The sequence below is a fragment of the Anticarsia gemmatalis genome, chromosome 5, assembly GCF_050436995.1.
Source record: "Anticarsia gemmatalis isolate Benzon Research Colony breed Stoneville strain chromosome 5, ilAntGemm2 primary, whole genome shotgun sequence".
Taxonomy (NCBI): domain Eukaryota; kingdom Metazoa; phylum Arthropoda; class Insecta; order Lepidoptera; family Erebidae; genus Anticarsia; species Anticarsia gemmatalis.
Window position 1 is genome coordinate 2,265,078 of NC_134749.1, and position 24,690 is coordinate 2,289,767.

The 24,690-nt window shown below is 37.4% G+C and overlaps 1 protein-coding gene across 1 annotated transcript in view; it reads left to right on the top strand.

Moving 5' to 3' along the window:
- Window positions 1-24,606, top strand: part of cdi (serine/threonine kinase) — a 134,744-nt gene extending 110,138 nt beyond the window's left edge. The window contains exons 2-9 of the mRNA XM_076114061.1: window positions 3,182-3,303; window positions 13,920-14,121; window positions 14,480-14,565; window positions 16,405-16,534; window positions 16,882-17,007; window positions 17,120-17,235; window positions 17,367-17,476; window positions 17,558-24,606. Of these exons, the coding sequence (XP_075970176.1) occupies window positions 3,182-3,303; window positions 13,920-14,121; window positions 14,480-14,565; window positions 16,405-16,534; window positions 16,882-17,007; window positions 17,120-17,235; window positions 17,367-17,476; window positions 17,558-18,822 (2,157 nt within the window). The 3' untranslated portion in view covers window positions 18,823-24,606. The remainder of the gene's footprint in view (window positions 1-3,181; window positions 3,304-13,919; window positions 14,122-14,479; window positions 14,566-16,404; window positions 16,535-16,881; window positions 17,008-17,119; window positions 17,236-17,366; window positions 17,477-17,557) is intronic.
- Window positions 24,607-24,690: the final 84 nt, after the last annotated feature.

Below are 24,690 nucleotides of genomic sequence, written 5' to 3' on the forward strand. Positions count from 1 at the left end.
ATATTATAATTGCATAGTTATTATAACTGTTTATAATTACAAAGTCCGTGTAAGAGCGGCATTTTGTCACTAGATCTCCAGGTATAGATTGTGTATTATTCTGTCATTAACCTCTGCGTAGTGAACATCTAGGTGCTAAGATAGACCTTTCTTAGTATTTGTAATTGTTTTGTTTATAGCTGGAGGTAATTTAAAAGTGCGAGCGTTCTAGCTTTAGCACTGCTTAGTATTGTGATGAAACTTGACAAGTGTAGTAGACGACGTTTTTCATATTTTCACAAGTTTCTATTAGTGTGGTTTTATTTCATTTCCACATAATTTAAAATTTTAATTTTAATATTCGTTGTATACGCAATAAGTCTCTCCAACATCCCAATATTCTTTAGTCTCTGCCTACCTCTGTGGGAAAACGGCGTGATATTATGTATGTAATGTCCCAATGTCCAACAGTATGGTATATTTTTAACTAGTTTTAGCTCTACCATGTTATATTTGAATAAATGTATTAAGAAATTGAAATACTTTCTCAAATAAAACCTAATATACGTCATATGCAAATTGTCCTTTCGAAAACGATAAAAGCCGCATACCTTAATGTTATAAAAACAATATTACTTTGAGCACAGGTGTAAATTCTATGTACGATCGTAAAATTCCGTTCATTGAAGCGAGTATTGTGAAATACGATTATATGATCAACCCCTTGATATTTCAACGTAGATTATGAAACTGAAAAGGCTTTGGAATATTAAAGGGGGATTTTTTTTTTACTAGTTCATAAAATAAAGTGGAGTTCAAATATCTTTAGTTAACGTTACTGATTTAAGGTTAGGGAAATATTTTCTTAAAAAAATGAATCATTGTAAAGGCCAAAACTTTCTTTTGCAATTCATATGATTACTAACTGGAGTATGCGGAAACTTAAGACTTTCATTATCAAGAAATACATACATACATAATATCACGCCTTTTTCCCATAGAGGTAGACAGAGACCAAAGAAAGCCACTTGGTTCGATCCTTACAAATTTCCCTTGTCTCATTCACATCCATACATCTTGTCATACGAAACCTTCGGTTAAGAGAAACTGAAAACGAAGAAAAATTAACCTCACTTCTCAAGAAATATCAAAATAATTTCCTTCCAAAATACTTTCTAGTGTCCTAGACTAAATGATATCTCTCCTTGAAGTTGCAAGATATCGAATAGTGCAAACAACTAAAACGTGAATGTTGTTATCAAGATTTTATTATTATACAGATAAGACTGCTCTATAAAATACAATGTATGCAGAGATAATTGTAACTATACTACTATAGCCTGCCAACTGAGTAGAGAGTCTTGGCATGCACGATTTATATAGAGTATAGACTATAATTAATTTTTTATTCATTTAGTCATACAGCACATACTTAATATATAATAGTTAACTGTACTTATGTAAGATGTAAAAGATGTAGCAAACAACACTAAAGTTCTAAATTTTAAATTTTATATACCTCCGTTAGCTGCAAACTTTGCATACGAGACTCTCTACTATATTGTTGGACTATAAGAACATTCGAAAACTAACATGAGTAGAAATAAAAACTGCTCTTTTTTGTATGGCCCTAGGTGGTCTTGCAATATTGTAAGGTTTAGGGCTCAAGTAATTAATGTACTTTGTAGCAAAAAGACTCGGTAAGTCGTAAAACTACTGTTCAAACAACACGTTACACCGCGGTAGGTAATTAGCCTGCCAATGTAAATAGTAGCATTCGCATTATTGCTACCGAAGAAAAGTATGAAAAAATAGGAAATGCATCCGTTGGTTAGGTTACCTTTAATTTTTTAATTTAATTCCTTTTTAATGTCGCCGCTTTAATATCAGCGTATTAGTACCTACTCTAGCGAATGTAAGTATCTAAATTATTCTATGTATTTATATTATTCTGTCTTTCAGTATTTTCTGTTTAACGGCTACAGAAATACCTGGGCTACATAAATATATAGGGTCTCGTTTTTACCTTTTGAGTAAGGAACCTTAAAAAACAAACGTAACAAAAAAACGTACATCTTTCACAAAGAATTTCTCACAAACATCGTTGGCCCAAAACTGTCTTGGAAATACGCATTACGGTAATAGTCTCAAGAACTAGATAGAAACGTATCTGTAGCCTACATTACACTACACTCTCGATGCAAACACTTGCATTGTTTACCGTCAGATAAACGATAATGTGATGACTACAGAAAAGCAAAGATTTTTCCAATTATTGAGATTATACTTTAAAAATTAAAAATATATTTTTTCATCAAAAATATAAATTATATATTTAAATGGCGATTCTTTACTACTATCAAATATCTAGGCTATCGACTTTTGTTTGATAAACTGTTCAGCGCCACTAGCGTATTGCGTGAGAACTATTTTTGTTTCCAAGTTTTTTTTTTTTTATTTCGCTACCGCTAGTCGATACTGTATGCGATTGTCAAATGTGCTATATGTGTTGAAGTTTGCATTGAGGTATTTTCATTCCTTTTTTATTAATAAGGAAGGGCTTTGATGGTCTCGTATTGACTTTATATTCCCTCTTTTGACAAAATATTGAGGTCCATATTTCAAACACTTTTGATTCTTATAGGCTATAGTATTTTCAATAATTTTCATTCCATAGTTTGCTCCTAACATCGGCATGATTCGTAAGATGCGGCCAGATGCTATTTTAATTAAGACGACGTCCCCGGCAGGCATGTCATCTATCTGGTTAATTTGCGTGCCGAACTGAATCATGTCATTAGCTCACCGAGATTAAGGAAGTAAGCTATTTACTGCGATTATTGGCCCTCGGATATCGCTACGAAGAAACTACTATTAAAATTATAAAACTGATTTTTATTTGATGTATTTTTATAAATGTGCTTGAAATTGTAACAGCCATTTAGTAATCGTATGATAATCACGGATTGTTGTTCATAATATTGTTATGATAATAAAGCTATTAATTCGAAAAACTGTTAAAATTATTTCGTACATCAATATTTATGGTGCACAGCTCTTAATATTCTCGCTGAATATGAGATTGACCAAAGAACGTCACTTGCTATGATCCCAAACTTCTTCGTGCTCTATTCACAGACTCTTAAGATGCAATCAGCTGAATTATAAACCTTTGTAACGCTTACTTTATATTGTTCCTCAGGTGACGAACAAAACGTCAGGCAAAGTGATGGTGCTCAAGATGAACCAGCAACGCGCGAACAGGCCCAACATGCTCCGGGAAGTCCAGCTCATGAACAAACTTAAACATCCCAATATACTTGGGTGAGTAAACAATATATACTAGCAAATAATTATAATCAGCTTCTTTGGTTTCTTTCTTTCTTTCTCTGATCTGTGCCTAGGAAGAGGCGTGTTTGTATGTGTATTCAATTTTCTTAACTAAGTTCGAAGACATTGTGTTAAGAGTGGATTGATGAAATCTGAATGTGTCAACTCTCACCCGCATTTGACCTTACGTTATGCCCAGGTAACACTGACCAAGTCGTAGGCTGACTCTTCTGTGAGTCTTCTCAGTCAGCCTGCCCACAATGTTACTTCTTACATGAATCTTTGAACTACATAAAATAACGACTTGATCCTAAAACCCCTTATAGGTTACCTACAAGACTTTTTGTAATTTAAAAACTATTTCAGACAGCCGACACACATAATCTTTTGAATAAATTGGCCCTTTTGGCAGGTCCTTAAAACACTCCTTTTAGAACATTCCTTGTAGGTCATCATAAATATATGATTTTCAAACAATGATTTAAACGACATTCCTTAATTTGTACAAGTATCTCACGTGCTAAAAAATTTCAAGGCTTTCGTTTTATCTTTGTATCAAAATATTCATTGAAACGTAGAACGATCTTGATTTACTAAATGTTAATTATACGATACCGGACATTACTGTAACATAAATCAAATATATTATTCTTATTTTTAATGCCATCTTTTATACAGAAAGATATATTGGTACGTCTGTTTGTATATTTTATTGGCGCTATGAATACTAAATAAGGCGTATTGCTCACTAGGACTAAATTCTAAGTGTTCGATTTGATATATATCCTTGCAGTAAAGTACTTAGTTGTGTATAGGCTTAAATGAGACCTATATTATACGTTTGACATACCTGCTTATATCCGAAAAAATGCATTTTCTTTGCTTTCCGATATCAGATTCTTCTTCTGATTTTTGAGCAACACTATAACAGTTTTGTAATGAAAGTGTTACATAGTGCTATACATAAGAGTGACAGTAATGTTACGAATGAATATGAAGTTTTCTATTATAACAATTCTATAAAAATAATATTAACTCAAAACCGTTAAACAATAAACGTAATAAAATAGAATAGGAGGTCACAATAAGTGGTGTAGTAAACAAATTATACATGATCAGAGCTCTTCCCGTCGTTGTACATGAGTGAGGGGTTCCATGTCCAGCCATACGGGACGGGAATTAAGTCGTAAAATTCTTTGCTTCACCCAACTACTTTTATTACACCATGTAAAGTCATAATACGAGCTTTTGCCGCCATTATTCACGTGTTTTGTACTGAGAAGCGGACCCTTGTGTCTCGGGTTATAATATAATTGCTCATTTTCGAGTAGAAGTGTGTATAAAATTTATTAGAGCCATATTACTAAGAATAGTAATTTCTGTTTTGTGTCAGGAACAGCTATTTCATATTTTTGCAATTGCTTGTTTTTTACGCATACGTTTCGCGAAGCAGTAGTTGAACGTCTATGCAAGATATTCTACTTGCCTGCATAGACTCAATTAAATTAACAGTACATTATCTAACGTTTCTATGAGTTCTATATACAAAAATAATTATTTACTCAAACACATAATAAGTCAGGTAAAGCCAGTTATCAAACTGGTATACCAGTCTCGTGATTTATCTTGTTTGGCACACTGAACTTTAGACAAAATCGATTCAATCTAGACCAGACTTGATGAATAGTACATTCATTTAGTGGTAATATCCGTCTTGATAACTTGTTCAACAGGTGCGCTTAAATATTTATTATTTGTACGATATTGGTTACTAGTTCAAAACTAAGGATTGGCCTCTAAATTGAAATCATTTATCAAACTACGTTGGAAGCAGGAATGAGGCCCGTTGAACATTATCGGAGTCTATGCAGAACAGCTCTTAACTGCTTATGATGCTTGGAATTAAATCTTGCTTATGGCAACCAGAAGTCCAGTGGTAGCCGAGTAGTCTAAGCATTGGCTTTACACGTTAGTGGCCGTGGGTTCGAACTGAAAGTAACACGCTAAAGTTTAGTGACAATTATTTCTAAAACATAAATAATTGTCACCTGATCTAACAGTAAAGAAACACAGCTAGTTGGACTTAGGGGCTACATTCTCCTAAATTTCGGGAGAAGACTCCTGACCAGTAGTGGGACAGTAATGGGTACTGATAAAACAAATGGCAAAATTACTATAGTTTAGTCTATATAGGTAGCTTTTTTCGAAATCAGTGGGATCTACGTTAGACTACCGGAAACAAACAAAGTCAAAGTTCTTCAGTACAAATAATTAGTTGTTAAAAACCTTATCAATTAGGAAAAGACCTTCGCTACCTATCCAGTGGTTGCTAATGATGTCTTTAATGATCGCTGATCTTTTCAACCTTGCTCCCGACTATTGTACTTGATACTATTAACCTTTACGAATATAGTGAGTGTTCTTGATACTTTGGACAACATTCTACCGTATGTTGTTTCAGTTTACTCCGGCTTGTGTAGTTCGACAACTTAGTAAAGAGCCTTTTCTGCAAAAGTCTATTATTCATCCGCAATTATACTTTAGATAAATCGTGCATTCCAATGCTCTCTACGATGTTGTTTGACTATACGAACATGCGAACTGTATCTTAGTCAAAACGATCATAGTAATGAGACAAAACTATTTCAATGTAATACTGTTTCAATGTAAAATATTATTATACTTTTCGTCAAACAAGCGAAACAAGCAATTAATCGAATTGAATACAAAATAATAGAATGCGTATAGATTTAAATAACTGCATTTTTCAATTAACAAGGAAAATATTAAATGTTATACATGTAACTGAGATTTACTACTCCAACACTCCTCCCATTCATTGAATCAGTACAAACAAAATTAGAATCAAAAGCGATCCCTCCGTTCTGAACGGTGGTGTATGACGTACATACGAACAACAAACTTCATTGTGACTAATTATACTTGTAGTTGTGACGTCAGCGGATCATATGTCTGGGGATTATTGAGATGCGAATCTTGCGCAGGGTTACCGAACATGTGTTTAAAACAACTGTAAGAAATTCTTTACTTTGTTTAGTGTCGGTTACTGCGAGTGTGATGCTTTAGGAAGGAAAAGAATTGATCTTCTAGGATGTGGTTACCCTAAACCAGAAGACTACAGGCTGCTTCCGGTGGGGTGCATAGCAAAACTAATAAGTTTTGCTATGCCCCCCAACGTCTAGAGTAACAAAGGAGGGGGTGACACAAAGGATCAGGAATGGTCGAAGTGTCAGCCAGGCATTAACTGGCACCCCCACCCCTAAGATAAGATAAGATAGTGTCGGTTAAATAAAGTAATAGTAAGGAGTATGCAACTTGCTTTATTTTGTCATTTATGATGAAGATTCTGCATAATAGTATACGGGAAGTAAGAAAAATGATGTCGGGTAATGCAACCTGCACCAAAACGTGTAACATTCCAATGTAAAATACATGTTCGCGTTCATTTCAGAAAAATATTATTCAATAAACATAGAACGTAAAAGTTTTAAACACATCAACTATATTGCAAGTCCTGAGCAATATGACACTAGTAAAAAAAAGCAATTCCTCTAAATTCATCGAGAATCGTTGTTCCGAACGTGCTTAAAAATTGATTATGTCGGTCTTAAGTGCAAACATCCTCTATTCTAGCCAGATGCAAGAAGAGGTGCATCATTGAAACACAACCACATCAAAGCTTACCAATAATGAATATTACGCTCTCCACTCCCGTTTTACTGTAGGCAACCCTAAATACAAATGTATCACTATTTTATTCGATGTTTTCTTTGTCTGTGTTGAATATGAAATGGTTATTGCTTTTTACAATTTAAAAGTAAGTTTTAATATCAGGAAGTTACGTTTCTTACTTTCTTCCTTGTTTATAACCAGACGCTGTATATCCACTGTGTTTATAAGGCACTTGATTTGATCATTTTTGGTACATGTCAACCTATTGTCAAAAGGGTGTTGGCATTAAATATTTCTTTCACATTTTTTTGGGCCTATTCGATAAAAACGATGTGTTCCAGTACTTTATTAAACCTTTTAAACTGTGTCTGTCTGTGGCACCGAATCGATTTTGATGAGTTTTTTTTGTTATGGCTTGGATTCTGATCAGTTTGTTGCTTTGTTGTATTTGTATTTTACTAAATCAATAAGAATATAAAACAATTTTAATAAGCATCGTACTTAGAAAAAGGAGTTCAGAAATATTGAGACGAAAACAATTGCAAAAATATAAGTTGTTGACTACACAATAAATGATAGACATAAGTGTAAACGTAAACGGTACTATAAAAAAGAATATCACAAGTTACAAGCGCATTGTACATCAAAATAAATATAATAAAGAGTAAGCACATCAGATAAAGGCAGATCGCCTTGTGCACGAGTGTTCGCGAAACAACATCATATCAGCTATCTTAGTATATTACACACACCTTTATTTAACAAGATTTTGAAATAAACCTATGTACAGACTTAATATAACTCTTAAACTGACGCGTTATATTTTTAATTAATATACATATACATACATAACATGACGCTTTTTCCCCATAGAGGTGGGCACTGTAGGCAGAGACCAAAGTACCTAATATTGAACACGAATACAACCAATAGCGACTACGGACTGTGAAACCTGTGCCGAAACGTCAAGTAATCATAAGAAGTGAACACATAAATCCTGCCGATATAGCCCAGCTTGATGACAGCGGTTCTTTATTTCAAAAGAATTAAAATAACTAGCCTTTGAAATATGCGACACTGCTGACATCTAAGCGGCGTCGACGATTTTGCGGTCTTTGGTGTGTCCTCTCCTTAATTTTAAATTCGTATTAGCGTCGATTCCCGTATACTTATTCATTATCAACCCCAAATCTGTCCTGCCTATATTAACCTCTCAAAAGTGCTAATGCCATTGATACAGTCGGCACACGCGATAGTACGCCGACCACAATACCGTATGAACTGTACATTCGGAATTAAATTTAACGGATCTAATTTGTGGCGGGTTTGCAGTTTCTTGGTTTCAATAGAAATGTGGGGAGAGTTGTAGACATACAATTTCAATAAGATCGTAGTATGTAATAGTGTTTAAACATTTATATAACAAAAATGCCGTTTAATTACTTTTATTTTGTAACGCTTTTACGCTCATTTTAATATGAGCGGGTAAAAAAATATTAGTGAAGAGGCCTAAAAGTTATTTTACAATGATTTTTTGGCTTATCCTTAAACACATAAAAACATCTGCGTGTGTTACAGTATTAGAAGAAAGTGAATTTGATTGAATTTTGATTATATAGTGATTTTTATTAGTCCTTTTACCAACAGACTTTAGTTTAAACCAGATTTCTTTGTGACTCACTACAAAAAAAAGATCTTTCTGGAATTAACAAAAGTTAAAAACCTATTCTACACAGCTATAAAACTTTTCTCCTCGACGTGTGAAGTATGATTCATGTCAGAAGTATTACTCAAAGGTCATCGATGTTACGCTTTACGTGTTGACCTACTGCCTCTTGTTTGCTTATTGTCAATATTGTTCTACAATTTACACTGGTGTTTTTGGTATAGAGTCTATTTAGATTATCAATTTTAAGTTGACCTCTAAGCTTTATGACCCAAATTCGTTTAGATGTGAGATTTTTGATAACCTATGAGACTTTTTCTCATTTCCTTTTTGGAAATCCTATGATTTGTTTACAGCTATTAGTCAGAGCATACTCTAAGTTAACCTACTAACATCTCGTCCTCATAATTCGTATAAGTTATCCTAACTTTCTCGTACAACTATAAATTCATTAGCTACTAAATAATGTGAAAAGAATTCATGTGTATAAAAAACATGTTTGCTTGCAACACTTGCCTTCAAGAAATACGAAACAATATAAACTTTGCGATCAGTATCCCAATTTACAATTAAATCATCTGTGATTCAAGTCAATCAATTAAATATATCAACATCTTCACATCTCACTGTTGATTGACAGAACCAATCCGCTCCATAAATCCTTAAACCAATATTCCCACTGAAATTAATCCGGAGCTTGCCAACTTGACCAATATTTGCAGGTAGTACGTTAAACCTTTGTCGGTCGCAAATTCGTTGGTGCCACCCTTTGTGTCAATGTTTGTGTTGGCCAAACAACTGGAGCCGAACAATGTTCACTGTTGCGTCATCGGTAGCGCAGTTTAACTTTTATTTTGTTTGCACAAATATTTTTATTGATACAACCAATGGTATTTTTGTATGGGGATTGTTTGTGTTCTGACGAAGGAACGTTTGTTTGATCTTTGAATCCATTGCTGGTATGTTCTGTTATTATTAATGCAAAAGTAATCTTATTCTACTAAGAAAATAAGGACACAAGCCTCAATGGGGGAGGGCAGTAACTGCTCTCTCGTTTCAGGAGAAGACCTTTGTCCAATAGTGGGACAATTTACCATAAGAATGTGGTTTAGAAAACGTGTAAAATTACTATTTTCAAACAAATCATTACCATTTGGAATGTTCTTTGATCAAATATTGTCTAAGTTGTAAGTCAAACAGTGTTATTATAGAGGTATAGTAATATGTGCAAGCACATTACTTGGGATTTTTAATTAAAAGTACACAGTCTCATTACATAGTCTAGACTTTTCATTACATTGTCTACACTCAGGTGCACAATTTTCATTCATACCGAAAGGTACTAATATTGTTAACCTAAGCTTGTAATTAAATTTTATGTGTGAGATAAAAATCTGCAGTTAAAATATTCTCCTTCGATTTTTTTTTCTGTTTTTAACGACGCAATTTATTATTTCTTTATGTTCATAATTGTTAATTTATAAATGGGTGTCAATTCACATTAAATTAAAGGCTAAAAATTAAGCGATTGATTGATACAATATTCTTACTAGTAGCTCAGAGTAGTAGCGTGCCGCATAGATGGCAGTAGGCTGTCCACCTATTACATGGAAGTAACATTGTAAATGGCGAAATGCCGATGTATTTCATACAAGTCTGCCTACACCTTTAGATGTAACAGGTGAAATATTATACAGAAAGTCTAAGCATGCATAGCACATACTATCGTCACGATCATTAACTCTATCACATAAATGTCTCCTACTTAACAGTCGTTCAACTTACTGCAAAACGATTCACACATATTCTAATACACTTACTAAATCACATTCTACATCGACATTCTAACTCACTCATTGTTTTATATGTTTTAACATTTCTTATTACTTTCTATCCTCAATTCTGTTTGCATAATATGTTATGAAATGGAAATTATGAACAATGGCGACCAATGTCCCCCATTTCGCTTGCTTCCTTCGCTCACTTATCATCGGAAATAAAAACAATGCTTGCCACTGTTCCGATTGTTTGCTTTATGTTTTTTTCTCATCCATCTAGCGCTTTGCTTCCAGTTGTTTTTCTTTAGTTACTCTACTAATGTAGTGTATTCAACGCTTGAATGTTCGCCCGCGACTTCGTCCGCGTGGAAGCCCTTCCCATTTCAATCACGATCCCTCGGGAACTCTGGGATAATAAGTAGCCTATGTATTATTTTAGTCTTCAACTACCTACATAACAAATTTTATCGTGATCGTGAAGAAGTAACATACATCCATACACATGTACATACTCACAAACGTTCGCATTTATAGCATTAGTAGTATTCAATAAACGACGAAATTGTAGTACTTTTCTTTGCAATACAAAACATTTCTTACTAACACCATATGGTGCTTCATTGCCTTATGTCATTCGAACAACGATTTAAAAGAAACACATTTTGCAACAGCAAGCATGCGCATGTAGAAATCTCTAAAGACCAAACGTCAAATTATACAGAAGCATTATACACCACATGATTAATAACAACACGGCGCAGCCGCAACTGCGCCCGCGCAGATCATCTGTAATTTACTGCAATCACCAACATTAAACAAACTAAAAGTGTCAATTAACCTTAACGCTCGTTCTTACTGCGTGTATATAAACACCAGCTTCCTAACAATAACTGACATCGCTTTCTCCTCGATTGTTGCAGTTTTTTTAATTTATCTTATTATCAATGGGAGCTTCATTAACTCTCCTTTGATATCTCCGCACGCCACAACTTTAATTGGCAATTTGCATTGATTATGAAGATGATTACGCGACGGAGCCTTGACATCTGTCTCATTGCGTGATCAATAAGTAATCACATTGTATTATTGCAAATTCTGTGTTTTTTGTTTTGCAACAGCCTTTTATTCTGCCGCTGTATTACTCCCGTGTTTCGAAATTGACGTCAACAGACGAAAGAACAGTGAATAGCTCCTCACACGAGGAGCATGTCTTTGCATTTTGATTAGCATTTTTGTCTCGAAACATATCATCGCCGGTCACGTCACACTGTTAATGTAACACACAATCAGCATAATAATGATGTATACTCGTTAGCCGAGGTAAAATTAGTTCTGGCTTGTCGTGCTCATGAATATATTTGAAGCGTGTACCAAGTTCAAGTGTCTCTTGTACGGCTTCGAGCGTATTTGTGCACACGACATCAAATGAGATCAAATCTATTTGTTCAACGGTTGTACGTATGACAGGTTTATCGTCAGCTTCGACGACTGCTTCTATTGTGTCTTCATCGGCCGGAATCATTATGGTGCCATCTCCAATCTTTTCCCAATTACTTTCGAGACCATACTTGCTCGCCTCACGTTGCGAGCACAATTTATTATAATAATCTGATTTCTAATCATCGCTGTGCATTGACCTTGATATTTCGCGTGGGAGAGCATTCACCGAGTGCATCTGCTTTTTAGATTACAAAATTAGAACTAGATTACGAACTGAGTTAAAAGGCAAGTCATGCATTAATCGGGAGGCCTTGAATGAAGTGCTATAATTAATGCAAGAACATTTTTTGTAATGCCCTCATTTGTATACAACAATGGTGCAATCAATCGTTATTTGATTACGAGCTCGCATCAATGGGTGATTCTCTCATAAGTGGTACGTTGTATGCGCTTTCCACGGGTTTTCATGGACCATAAGCTTTTTATGTTAAAGTGGATCGGTTCACTTTCCCTGAGTGAATGTAGTTTTCACATACGGTAATAATTTCTGGCAATCTTGTGTTTTTCTGTGAGCAAATAATGTATAGTGAAACTGGTTGTGATTTATAAGTTGCGACGTGTCATTAATTCTGTGTTAATTGCGGAGGTTTATGGAGCGTTATCGGCTTGTTGCTACATTGTGTTCGAGTCAGGAGCTTTGCCAACACGCCGCGGTCTCCACTACGTACTGGGACTGTTCTATATTTCCGTGGCTCTTGTAACACATTATTCTGTATAACAAAAGGCAGTAAGGATATGAGCACCAGTTCAGAAACAAAGCATTAACTTGTTTACGTTTCGCGGCAGTCACTAAAATTATAACAGTGACATTGAAACTGAGTACAATTGTTTTCTTCTCCATTTTTTTGCTCGGCTTGGCGACATTATTCTAGAAATAAGTAATAATCATTGCGGTTTTCCTTTTAAAACTTGTAAAGTAATTACAAATAAAAGTTTCAACAATACTTAACTATTTTTAACTTGCTAACGTAACCTCCGGGACAGCTCGTTGTTTTTATTTTTAAAAGCCTAATTAATTTTACCGTTTTGCGGAAAAAGAAGGATAAACGAACCTACACAATTTCTTATTTTTTAATAATGTCAATGAATCCGATTCTCGTAAATGGTTATTGCTACAATGCCACTTTATTGACACATAAAGCTAATATCTTGTTCTATAGAATTTCGTTAGTATTCTAGCATTGCCAACTATGTTATCATATCTATTGTGAAACAACTGCCTTTCACATTTGGACACAGCTCGTCTTCAAACAATTCTTCTCATTTCATTGACCTTTTGAACTAACGGCTGCTGTAATATGAATTTTTAAATAATGTTACAAGTGTATTTATTAATAAATTTATTATAATAACATGTATATTGTATAGATTACGCTTAGGCGTAGATTTTATTGCAATATGTATTCCTACTAATATATATAAACGGAGATAGTTGGATATTCCCGCATTTCCCACGTAGAATACATGTTCGAAAAACAATATCGCAAAGTACCACTGTATTAAATTTAGGCGTCTCTTTGCTTCGGCGGGCACATTAAATATCTGTCTCAGTTTTTGTCAATCTTTTTCTTTCTCGTATGGTTAGTGGTCAACCTAGTGTCAAAGTTGTTAAAGCCGCCCGAAGGCCTTTGACGTGGCTTAACGACTGTTATCGAAGTAGATATCAACCGGGACCTACTTTTTTACGTGCCCTCCGAAGCACGGAGACGCCCAGTTCAAATACCACTATGCGGTCACCCATCTATGGAATGACCGCGCCTAGGATTGCTTAACCCACAGATCGTTTACCGACCGGTGAGCGCAACGGGCTATGGGCGCCTCACTTTTTGTCAATTTAGATGACAGTTAAGCCATGTCAAAAGGCCTTCGGGTGGCTTGTACAACTTTGACACTAGAATATTTAGGCACCATAATAATATGTGGAATGAATATCAGTAGTTAAAATATATTAATGTGTATTGTGTTAATTCCAGGTTCATGGGTGTGTGCGTGCACGAGGGTCAGCTGCACGCGCTCACGGAGTACATGGAGGGCGGCTCCCTGGAGCAGCTGATCCTAGGCCGGCCGCCGGAGCCGCTGCCGCAGCCGCTGAGGGTCTCCCTCGCGGCCGACGTGGCCGACGGCATGATGTACCTACACTCCCTCGGTGTCTTCCATAGGGATCTTACTGCTAAGGTTAGACTATATGTTTGTTTTCGTATTTTTTGGACGAATATATAATTTTACTACTTATTATTATACTACATTATAGACAGGATTTTACAATAATTCAAAATTGTGCTATTTAGTATGTTATTGCAAATTTTGACAAGCTGCACCCGTCTCAATTTGTTAAGCTATTTTTTATCATTGTGTGAAAAACAAACTCATTTATTATTTATTTATTTAATGTCTTTTAAGACTTTTTCAACTTATTTTCTGACTATTTATAAATAACAAGTACTTCATGTTTTGTTTCGAAACCCTTTCCAAATTTTTCTAATGGGAGCTGATACTTAAACCTTTCAATAAATCGTTTGCTTTTTATTTTCAGAATGTATTATTAAGAAAATATGGTGAAGGTGACTACATGGCGGTTGTCGCTGATTTCGGTCTGGCGGCTAAAATTCCTCATCCTGTGTAAGTATATAAATAACTTACTTGCCCTTAACATTCACATGTAGGTATTCTGTCAATAGAGTATGTTAGTGATTTGCATTTAATTGTTTAATAAATCACGAATTCCAAACCCAGGATATCATATATATTTGTGTAAACTACAAAATTATTAAACACTCCGTCTTATGCCTTTATATTTTAATACAACATACATTTTTTTTGGTATTGTTCCATAAATAAATGGGTGGCTCTGCCTGCCTGCTCTGCAATGGGACTAACAGGCCAAAAATAAATACTAGTTCCAAAACTTAACATTTGAATATTTACAATTAAATCATTTTTTAACCTCCGTCCCACTAGCGCCACCTACATAACTCCTTCTACATTGGCACGGTACATTGGCGAAAATCATTTAGTTTCACATCAATTCACAAGCATGCCATCGTACGTATTTATTGGACGAGTAACGGTTACAAATATATTTATATGTCCGTGTTACAATCGATTAGACGCGGTTTTAAGCCGGTTACTGACTTATTACGTGAGCCTCTAATAGACTTGTTATGTTCATGAACATACGTATATAACATTCGTAGATTCTATATGGCAATTGATTCCCCCCATGGAAATCTTTTTCTTAACTAATGTTACGTGGAGTGCACTACATGTTTTCGCTAAAAACATGCTGTTTTCTCAACCGGCCGTCTGCCTGACAACAAATGGAAATTATATTATAAAATGGCGAAACTCCGGATATAACAAATTCTGAAGGTAGCGTGCGCGTTTATTAAAAATCAAAAAAAATACTTCAATATTTGAAGTTATTTTCACACATAACATAGCATAGTATACTATACGAGAAAGTTCCGTTCCGTTTTTCTAAATATTGCATGTAACAATCTCCTCATCTATGTAATTAGTACGTTTTGTGATTCATTGGTTATAGGTATATAAAATTTCGAAAACATATATTATTTTACAATTAAATTGTCACAAGTGTCTTGCACGCATTTATGATAGCGCGCACGCAATTTTGCGTGCAAACGCACTGAACGCCATTAGTCACCTAGCAATCATTATTCACCGGTGAATTTTACCATGCAAATTGCTTGCAAGTAAATTACTTGTATCCCCTTGAATTTATCATATCGGTAACTGATGCTAGATAAAAATATATATAGTTAGTGTAGTAATTAGAAACGTGTGGTCTACTTTATGGTCACTATCAAATGTTTAAGTAGGAATAAAAATAAGAAATATTTAATAATATTTATTGTATATATAAAAAAACACAATGTTTAGAACATTTAAACAACCGGTTCTATAAGACACATATCACTGAGTGAATTAATTTTATTCAAAACAAGTAAAAGCTCCATTAACATCAAACATACCATTCAACCCCGGTTTCAACAACTTACGATTTGTTTTTTAAAGTAGCCTACTATGTTTGAGTGTATCCAGGTTTTCAACTACCTTCATTTTCCACGCAAAATCAATTTAGCTGCTTAGTGTTAAAAACAGGACAGTCTAGCTGACAGACGACAGATTGACTATTGACAAGTCGTCTGATGAGCGCTACTAAGATCAGGGTTTTTAATTGTCCAAAATTTCAAGCACATCTTTAATTCATTGTACTTCAACAGCTTAACTTTCGGCTAAGCTTTTTTCTTCTTCGCTCTGTTCCGCGTGTGTGACGTCGTGCGACGGGATGAAGTTGCTAAAATATAGCTGCTTGCACCTAGAACCGCAAGTCGCACGCCACGCGGTTACTCCTTCGATGGACCAGACACTACGGCCATCGACCTGCCTTGGAGGTTGACGTTCCACCTGTCTTTAACGTGTGTTGTATTGTTGCAGTAACGGGTACAGGCTGCCGAGCGTGGGCTCGCCGTGGTGGATGTCGCCCGAGTGCCTCCGCGGCCGGTGGTACGACCACCGCTCCGACATCTTCTCCTACGGCATCATACTGTGCCAACTTATCGCCAGGGTGAGCACTATACATATTTTTCGACGTGGGATGCGAGAAAAACTCCTTTAGATTTACCGTGCTTCAATTTAAATGCACCCTGTTTTTAATCACGCGAAGCTGGACAGACAATGGAGCGGCCCGCAATTGACTCGAAATCTTCACTCGTGGTCCGCTCCACCCAGCAGTGGTTCACTGGAAACGCACTCTAAAAATGTTGTCTCCTAGCAATTTTTTGATAGGATTTCTTCTCACTCACTTACATATTTCTGGTTTAAACACAAATATGGACTTTTATGTCATATTTAGTTTATTAGAAGACAAATATGAGATAAAAATATTGAATGTATATTTTGTTGGTTTGTCAGGTGGACGCCGATCCGGACGTGCTTCCTCGCACGGACAACTTCGGCCTCAACTACATGGCGTTCGTGGAGCTGTGCGACGAGGACACCGTGCCTGACTTCCTTAGACTTGCGTTCAACTGCTGCATTGTGAGTACCACTTACTACTTACATAGTAATGTTTTCTTATTGTCATTAATTATATTATCGAGTGAAGACTAAGCTTGATCGATATATTAAAATATATTATTTTGTATTTCAGTACGAGCCAAAAGCGCGTCCGCTATTCCCTGAAATAGTGAACAAACTGGCGGAAGTGAAGGAGAGCTTGGATGACGCGCCCTGGGGCTCCCACACCACTATCAACAACTATGAAAGGTACTTTATGGGCTCAGTTAGTTCGTCTGCGATCTTATTCGATAGAAACGCGAACGAACGAGTTAGTTTACGAGAGTTTTAAATGTGTGATATACAATGTCGTTCCATAATTAACGTTTGTCTCTTTTCAGCGAGGATGCGGACTCGTCCGGCCCGCGTTCGTGTCCCGGCCTGTACGCGTGGCGTCGCCCGCAGCGATTAAAGTCCGAGGGCAGCCCGCGCCGCCACGACCACGACCAACGTGAGTATCCCTTCGACACGAGACCGTTTTATCGGCACGACCGCTCGACTCGTCGCTTAACTTTTCGGTCCTCCTCCACAGTGCAGCACCGGCGCTCCCTGTCGGAGCTGGAGTGGGGCGCGGCGGGTGGTGGCGCCTGGGAGGGCGGCGGCGCGGGGCGCGGCGCGGCGCAGCGCTCGGCGCACCGCTCGGCCTGGGCCCTGGGCGCGCCCGCCGCCGCCGCGCCGCCGCGCCTCGCGCGCCTGCACCGCCTCGCGCACATCATGCTGCTGCGGGACGCGCACGCCGCGCCCGCGCCCGCCCGCCGCGCGCTGCACACCTTCCGCGGCGTCAAGAAGATCCTGGAGCCCGCCGCCTCCGCCTCGTGCGCCTCGCTGGCCTCCCCGCCGCGCGCGCCGTCCCGCGCCGAGCACGCGCTGTCGGACGACGAGCCGCGCGCCGCGTCGCTGCCGTCGTCGCCGGCGCTGTCGCGGCGCGGCTCGCTGGCGGGCGCGCGCCCGGACCTGCGGCGCCGCGGCTCCTGCGAGAGCGGCATCTTCTCGGTGGCCAACGAGGAGCTGTGCCCCGTGCGCGCCGCGCCCGGCCGCCCGGCCGCCGTGTGCCCGTGCTCGCTGGTGGGCTGCCACCGCTGCTGGTGGTGGCGCCGCGACGCGTCCGAGCGCTCGGCCGGCTCGGACGCGGCGGCGCCGGGCGCGGCGCGGGCCACGCTGTGCGCCGACTGCGTGCGCGCCTACGACCGGGCGCTGGACGCGCGGCCCGCCCGCCCGGCGCGCGCGCCCGACGAGCCCGCGCCGCGCCCGGCCGGCGACGAGCCCGAGCGGCCGGAGGACGCGTCGCCGTTCCTGTGCGGGCGGCCGGACGCGGACTCGGACGCGTCCGAGTCGGACGGCGCGTGCGAGTACCACATCCTGTGGCGCTGCTGCTGCGCCGAGCTGGCGCGCTGCCCGGACGAGGACGAGGCGGGCTCGGCCCCGGCGCGGCCGGCGCCGCACCTGCTGTCGTCGTGCAAGCGCACGTCCAGCGTGTACACGGACAGCTCGGAGGACGTGGCGTCGCTGGCGGGCTCGGACTCGCTGTACTGCGACGAGCGGGTCCCGCGCCACGCGCGCTCGGCGCAGATCGGCCGCATCGTGGAGTACTTCGAGCGCAAGGGCGCGGACTTCACGTGCGAGCGCTCGGCGCGCGGCCACTCGCGCTGCCGGCGCTGGGGGCCCGAGCGGCGGCGGCCCGAGGGCCCGGACGAGGGCCCGGCCGAGGGCCCGCGCAAGGGCCCGGCGCAGCAGCGCCTCATGATCTGCGAGGGGGCCGTCCGCTCCAAGCTGCCGCTGTTCGACAAGAAGTCATAGCGCTAGGCCGCCGTGACGTCACGCGTCACGTCCGCGGACGGTCCCGGAGCGATATTCGATATTCACGCGATGAGTAATATTCGATCAGAGTAGTTGTAGAATCAGTATTTTCCAAGGCTAGTGCCGATCGGCTCGTCGCCGGGTGGGCCCCCCGCGACGGGTGTGTTTGACTGATTGTAACTTCGTACTTTATTTATGTATGTAACGTGATGGAGTGATGGAGACGAGAAATGTTTGAGATTAAACGAGGCGGTAGCGGAGATTAGTCGAAATTGTCGGTGATTATAGTCAATGTGTGGTTGCATAGTCCTTATCGGTGGCCTATCCGTATATTATGAAGGCCTTTTAGTCTGTTTAGTCTAAATATAAGACGCCCCTGCGTTCTGAACTTTGGTTTCTTTAACACATCAGTTGCGTTAATACGACGTGTAAATAATTAATTTAGGTTACGTTTGGATAACTTTATAATTTATTTTTATGTTTCCAGTATTAAATATAACTTGCCAGTTTACAGCTAATTTAAGTGTGTAAATAATTGAACTGTAGTTAAGTTTATCGTCATAATAAAACGGTTTAAGTTGGCTACGCGTTAGTACTGAACTTAATATTTTACGTTAGCTGTACAATACTGATTTGGTTTAGAGCATAGTTTTTATTTTAACTATACAAAGATTCAATCGCTATATTTCGTTAAACTTCGACAAAGTCATATTATTATTTAAAATGATTATATTTACTTTGAAGATAACTTTTTTTATATTTATCCTACATAAATGATATGTATACTCATAATATACGGGCCAGAATCGTCCTGTAACAATGTAACAACTGAGTGGCACGTTACTAGTCTATTAAAACGCGTCACTATTTGTCGAAATCCGTCGTATTCGTTAGAGTTAATGATAGTGTGGAACTACTTACATAACAAATTATATGAAACTTATTCAATAAGAGCGCGGTGGAACTATGTGCGTGCACTAACGACGTATACTGTAGTAAATATATTGATATTTTCGTAATTATTTCATTTTACCAGCACGCATTCTGCGATGGCTGCGTATTAGATACAGATATAATGTTTCATAAGTCTGAGTATACTAAACGGTGTAGAATAGTTTGAACATAGATGGCGCCACCTGAACGTAAGGTAGTCTATGTACATTTGATATAATGGAAATGGTATTTAATTATATGATTATTGAGAAATCAAAATAACATAGTATCTTATCGCAAGTGTCGCCATCTGGTGGCGTTTTAACAAAGAAATCGCGAAAGTGCACGCACACAGTTTTGAACGCTTCACAGACCAAAATAGTCCCGCCACAACTGTCATGTTATCTGATTGAAATAATTACAAAGTAAGGTAATATATTGATCTGTGAATGTTCAGTGCTTCCCGTACTTTCCTCTAAACAAACTCATAATGTACAAATATGTGTCAAACAATCAGACCGAACTATAGAGAAATATGTTTGCGATGCCGATTGTTCTGCATATCTCTTAGTATAAACAAATTAATGGTATTTGGAAAGATTATATTATCGCGAAGGGAATCGCAGGAATTACGATACCATGCTTTATACCAAAAAAAATATATACTTTGGTATAAATCATAGTGCTATAGGCAGCTCATGTGCAACTATTTTTTACAAACTGATATTTTTTCTCGCCTAAAATAAATTGTCATCGCTAAGTTTATCATATGAGTGTATATGTAAATATTAAATATATGACAATAAAATGACAGTTAGAAGCTAGATAAATGAGAGTGTTGTAACACGCGGTGACAAAATTCATCCGTGCGCGCGAACTCTTATATGTTTGTCTTATACGTCGAGTATGCAAAACAATCGCCCTACCAAACGATAAAATAATATCATATTTTTGTAAATACAGTATTAACATGTATTTGAATATCATCGTCATCTTATAGTATATTTTACTTTAAAATCATGGTTATATTGTTAAAGTCAGGGTATATAATGGTGTAAATATAAAGTGTTGATATAAAATTGTGAATTAGTACCGCGACGACTGCGGTATCGATGACAGTGCCAAAAAATATTATTTCATTAACAAATTTGAAATACACAGCCCGATTGACTATGCATTTTCGTACGTACAAAAGTTTTCGAACGAATTCTGTTGAAGACAATATTAGAAAATGATTTTAATTAAACATATCAACATACAAACTTCATAAATGAGACTGGCGATTACAGATAGAAATAATTTAAACTCTCTGAATTACTAAGTTACGTAGTACGAAAACACACAGACAATCCGGCCATCCAAGTCGATCGAATTAGTGTTGAAACACATGTTAATTTATATATGAAAGAGCAATTACGTGTCCGTCCATAAATATGCGAAGAAATGCTTTATATCCATGGTAGCTGTACCGTTCGTTCAAACGATTTTGCACTCTATTTGCATTCGTTTTGAGGTTGAAAATCGTTTATTTAGACTGACGGTACTTTGTAATGTTACTATTGTATGTCTTAGATTGCATTTCTCTCGGAAGCTTGGTCATTAACACGAGATAAACACGTAATGTGATACCGCAACTATTAAAAATTTCTCGTTGCATCAATATTATCTAATATTATATGGGAATTGTAGCTTTGGTTTGTTTCTCAGTTCGACGATCGCACGTCCGAAATATTAACATTGTAAATTTTCAATCGTACTTATTTGAACGCAAATATCAATTGTATTATTGCTATTGGTCAACAAACATTAGCCAGTGATTGTAAAATTACTTTAAAGTTTCTCAGTAATTTCACATTTTTCAATAATAAAAATAACGGTGAGTGAATACAATCATATTTTTCACACTGCCAACAATAAAATGCTCGTTAATTCTCATATAATATTAGATAATAGGTAATGTGATACAATGTTAGTGGCCAATGTTCACTAACTGGACACAAAGACTGATTGGAAACTACTTAGCAGCTTATTTCGCAGCCAAACTGTCACAGACGGTCTATTACTACGTACAAGATAGATGATTCACTTTGTAGAGGGCGCCATTATACAACAACTTAGTAGAGAGTCTAGGTGTGTATGATTCATATTGCTAACAATTAATAATTCTGTTTATCTACAAAATAAAGAAGTTGTATCAAACTTGTAGATGACTTATGTTTTTAATTCTGAATTTTGTTCACTATAGCCCTTGTAACCCTTGCTCTCTGCTAAATTGTTGTAACAACAATTTATTTAAAACTGCGAATGTTGGTAAAGTACATTTTAAACGAACATGTTAAGATATAATTGGTCGAGATTCGCTCTGTTAGTCTAAATTTTTGCGACAATGTTTCGCAGTTTTATTAAGTCTGTTTTGAGACCACATAAAATACGTGCCGTTTTATCACATTAACGAAATAGTGATATTTCAAAAGGGTTTAAACACACTATCTTGTACTTAGTAGTAATTAGCTTTCATTGTAGAATTTATTCAGCAGTATATTTGTGTATATTAAAATCGTTGCTGTAAATACATTGTTTGATAGCCGATTTTATTTAGTTTAATAACATTTCAGTGTAATATACCTTTCATGTTACGTATACAATTTTCAATCACGTTGATTCATCCCGTTGTTAGTAGCAAATGTTTTACACTCGCAATCTACGTTCGATAGATCAATTTTATTTCTGTTTAAATCAAATATATTGACGAAATGATAATGTAGAACGAATTGTAATTGGTAATAGCAAATTTTGTGGTGACTGTTCGCAAACTAAGTAAGTTATACATAGATGGCGCTACCTGTCATATTATAGACGGCTCCCCTTGTACCGAGATATTTTCCATTTCTAATACGATAGTGGTTTGGTTAGTCAATCTTTAGCTCCAGTTTCACCACTGAATAAGTGTCGGTTACTTTACCAGGTGGAATTTTGACAGTTGTTTTTCATACATTTTCTGTCACTGTCACTTATTCAAGCCGTGAAACTGAAACTTATATTTCTATGTAACAAACTTAGTAATTGCGAAGAGTCTTATCACTAAATATAATGTGCATTGTAAACGTGTAAGGCGTGGTGCAGGCTATCGAAAGTTGAAAGCCGTTAGACTGTGTAGACTTGGCTGAAACACGAACAGTCAGCGACAAAAATCGCAAAACAACTAAATATTTTGAAAACTTCCTTAGATTGTAGGAAATACAAAATCTTCTTTACTGAAGTTACATGCATGGTTCAGAATATAGTGTTGAAAAGTTTAATTTGTTTAGTGACTTTTGTCGCTGACTGTACGTCTGCCAAGCTCCTTACAATCAATAATGAATTCCTGTCATCATTTCTACAGTCAATACTAACTGATGATTCGTAACGCATTAAAAAACCGTTCTTAAACGGGTAAAAATATTTTTAAAAATAAATGTAAAATTAATATTGTAATGTGACAAACTTTCTAAATTTCATCAAACGTTGTCTTGACAAAGTTGTATGAAACGTTTGGTATAAACTTCGACATTTTGATGTGTCATAAAATGTATCTGAGCTGTTTATTTAAGACTAATACGGATATCAAACGTGCTTTAAATAAGGAGATACTTAATATACTGGTCTGAATCAAAATAGGTCCAGCTTTTCCTGCGATAGCGCAGTTGACGGATGTTATGCAAATAAAATCAATATCATTGGACAACTCATACTCGGTCATGTGTATGCGCCGTTCCGTCAACCGCAAATAGTCAAAAATCACAACAAAATATGTCATTTTAAAATCTTATTATTAAATGCACGTTTGATAAATGTATTAGTCGAATAAAAAAATAGTTAATTAAACTATGAAACCCTGTTTCAGCACTAATACGGATCAGTGTTGCCAACATTATATTTTGACTGTACCCGTAGAGAATCGTGTTCGAAACACACGTTAAATCGGGCAATGTTACACCGCAATAAGCATATCAGTTTCAAATATAGTTAATTCGTTTATTGGTTATAATTAAGTTTTAACAAGACCGAACGTATTAGCGATCGAGTTTTTTAACATTAGAGATTCAAGTCTTCATTGTGCACTATTTTGTTACAATGTACCTATACTGGTTTCTGCCTACCCCTATGGGAAGAAGGCGTAATTTTATGTATGTATATACATATTTACTTATAAATTCTCCTTAAATATTCCAGAGATAAATAAAATAAAGTTAAATATTTTTTTGTATCGGCAAGCACCTAACGGGGAATCCCCGAAACCAAGCAACCGTGTACTTTTATGTAAAATACGATTATCGTGTTGTTCTAAAAACTTAACGACAAAACCGTGATAGAACTAAAAATAACACCTTTGTTTTGAATAAGTGTGTTGTTTGAAGGCTTATCTTATTTCTATGAAACAAGGCTCTTGAGATACGCAATAAAGTAGTCTTGTATACTTATGCAACACAGATAAATTTACAATAGGTACTTTGTCACAAAAAGTTATTACTTATTCTAATAGAAGACTTACAGCTTCATATTCCTGCCTAAACCTTCATGATATAAATAGTATTTTTTAAATATATCTATGTCCAAGGCGTAGGCAGAGATTTCTAAATAATGTTCTAATGGTCGTTAATACGTTCGCATCAAGTTAATATAAGTTTTGTGTACATAGATCCTAATGTTCCTTGTTTTTAAGGCACTAACAGTTATTGTAGAACATTTTCTTGTACGGTTGTGTCATTTACAAGCCCAGACTTATTATAGTTATAGTTGAGAGCCAATTAGGCAGTTACAGAACGAGAAATTTGTAAAATGAAGGTCGTATTAAATATATTTTGTTTCAAATTAAGTGTTTTATTAACGTTATTCCCCATATTCGCTCAGGTTTGGCTAATTTACATGCACAATATACATATGCGAAGATGGTCG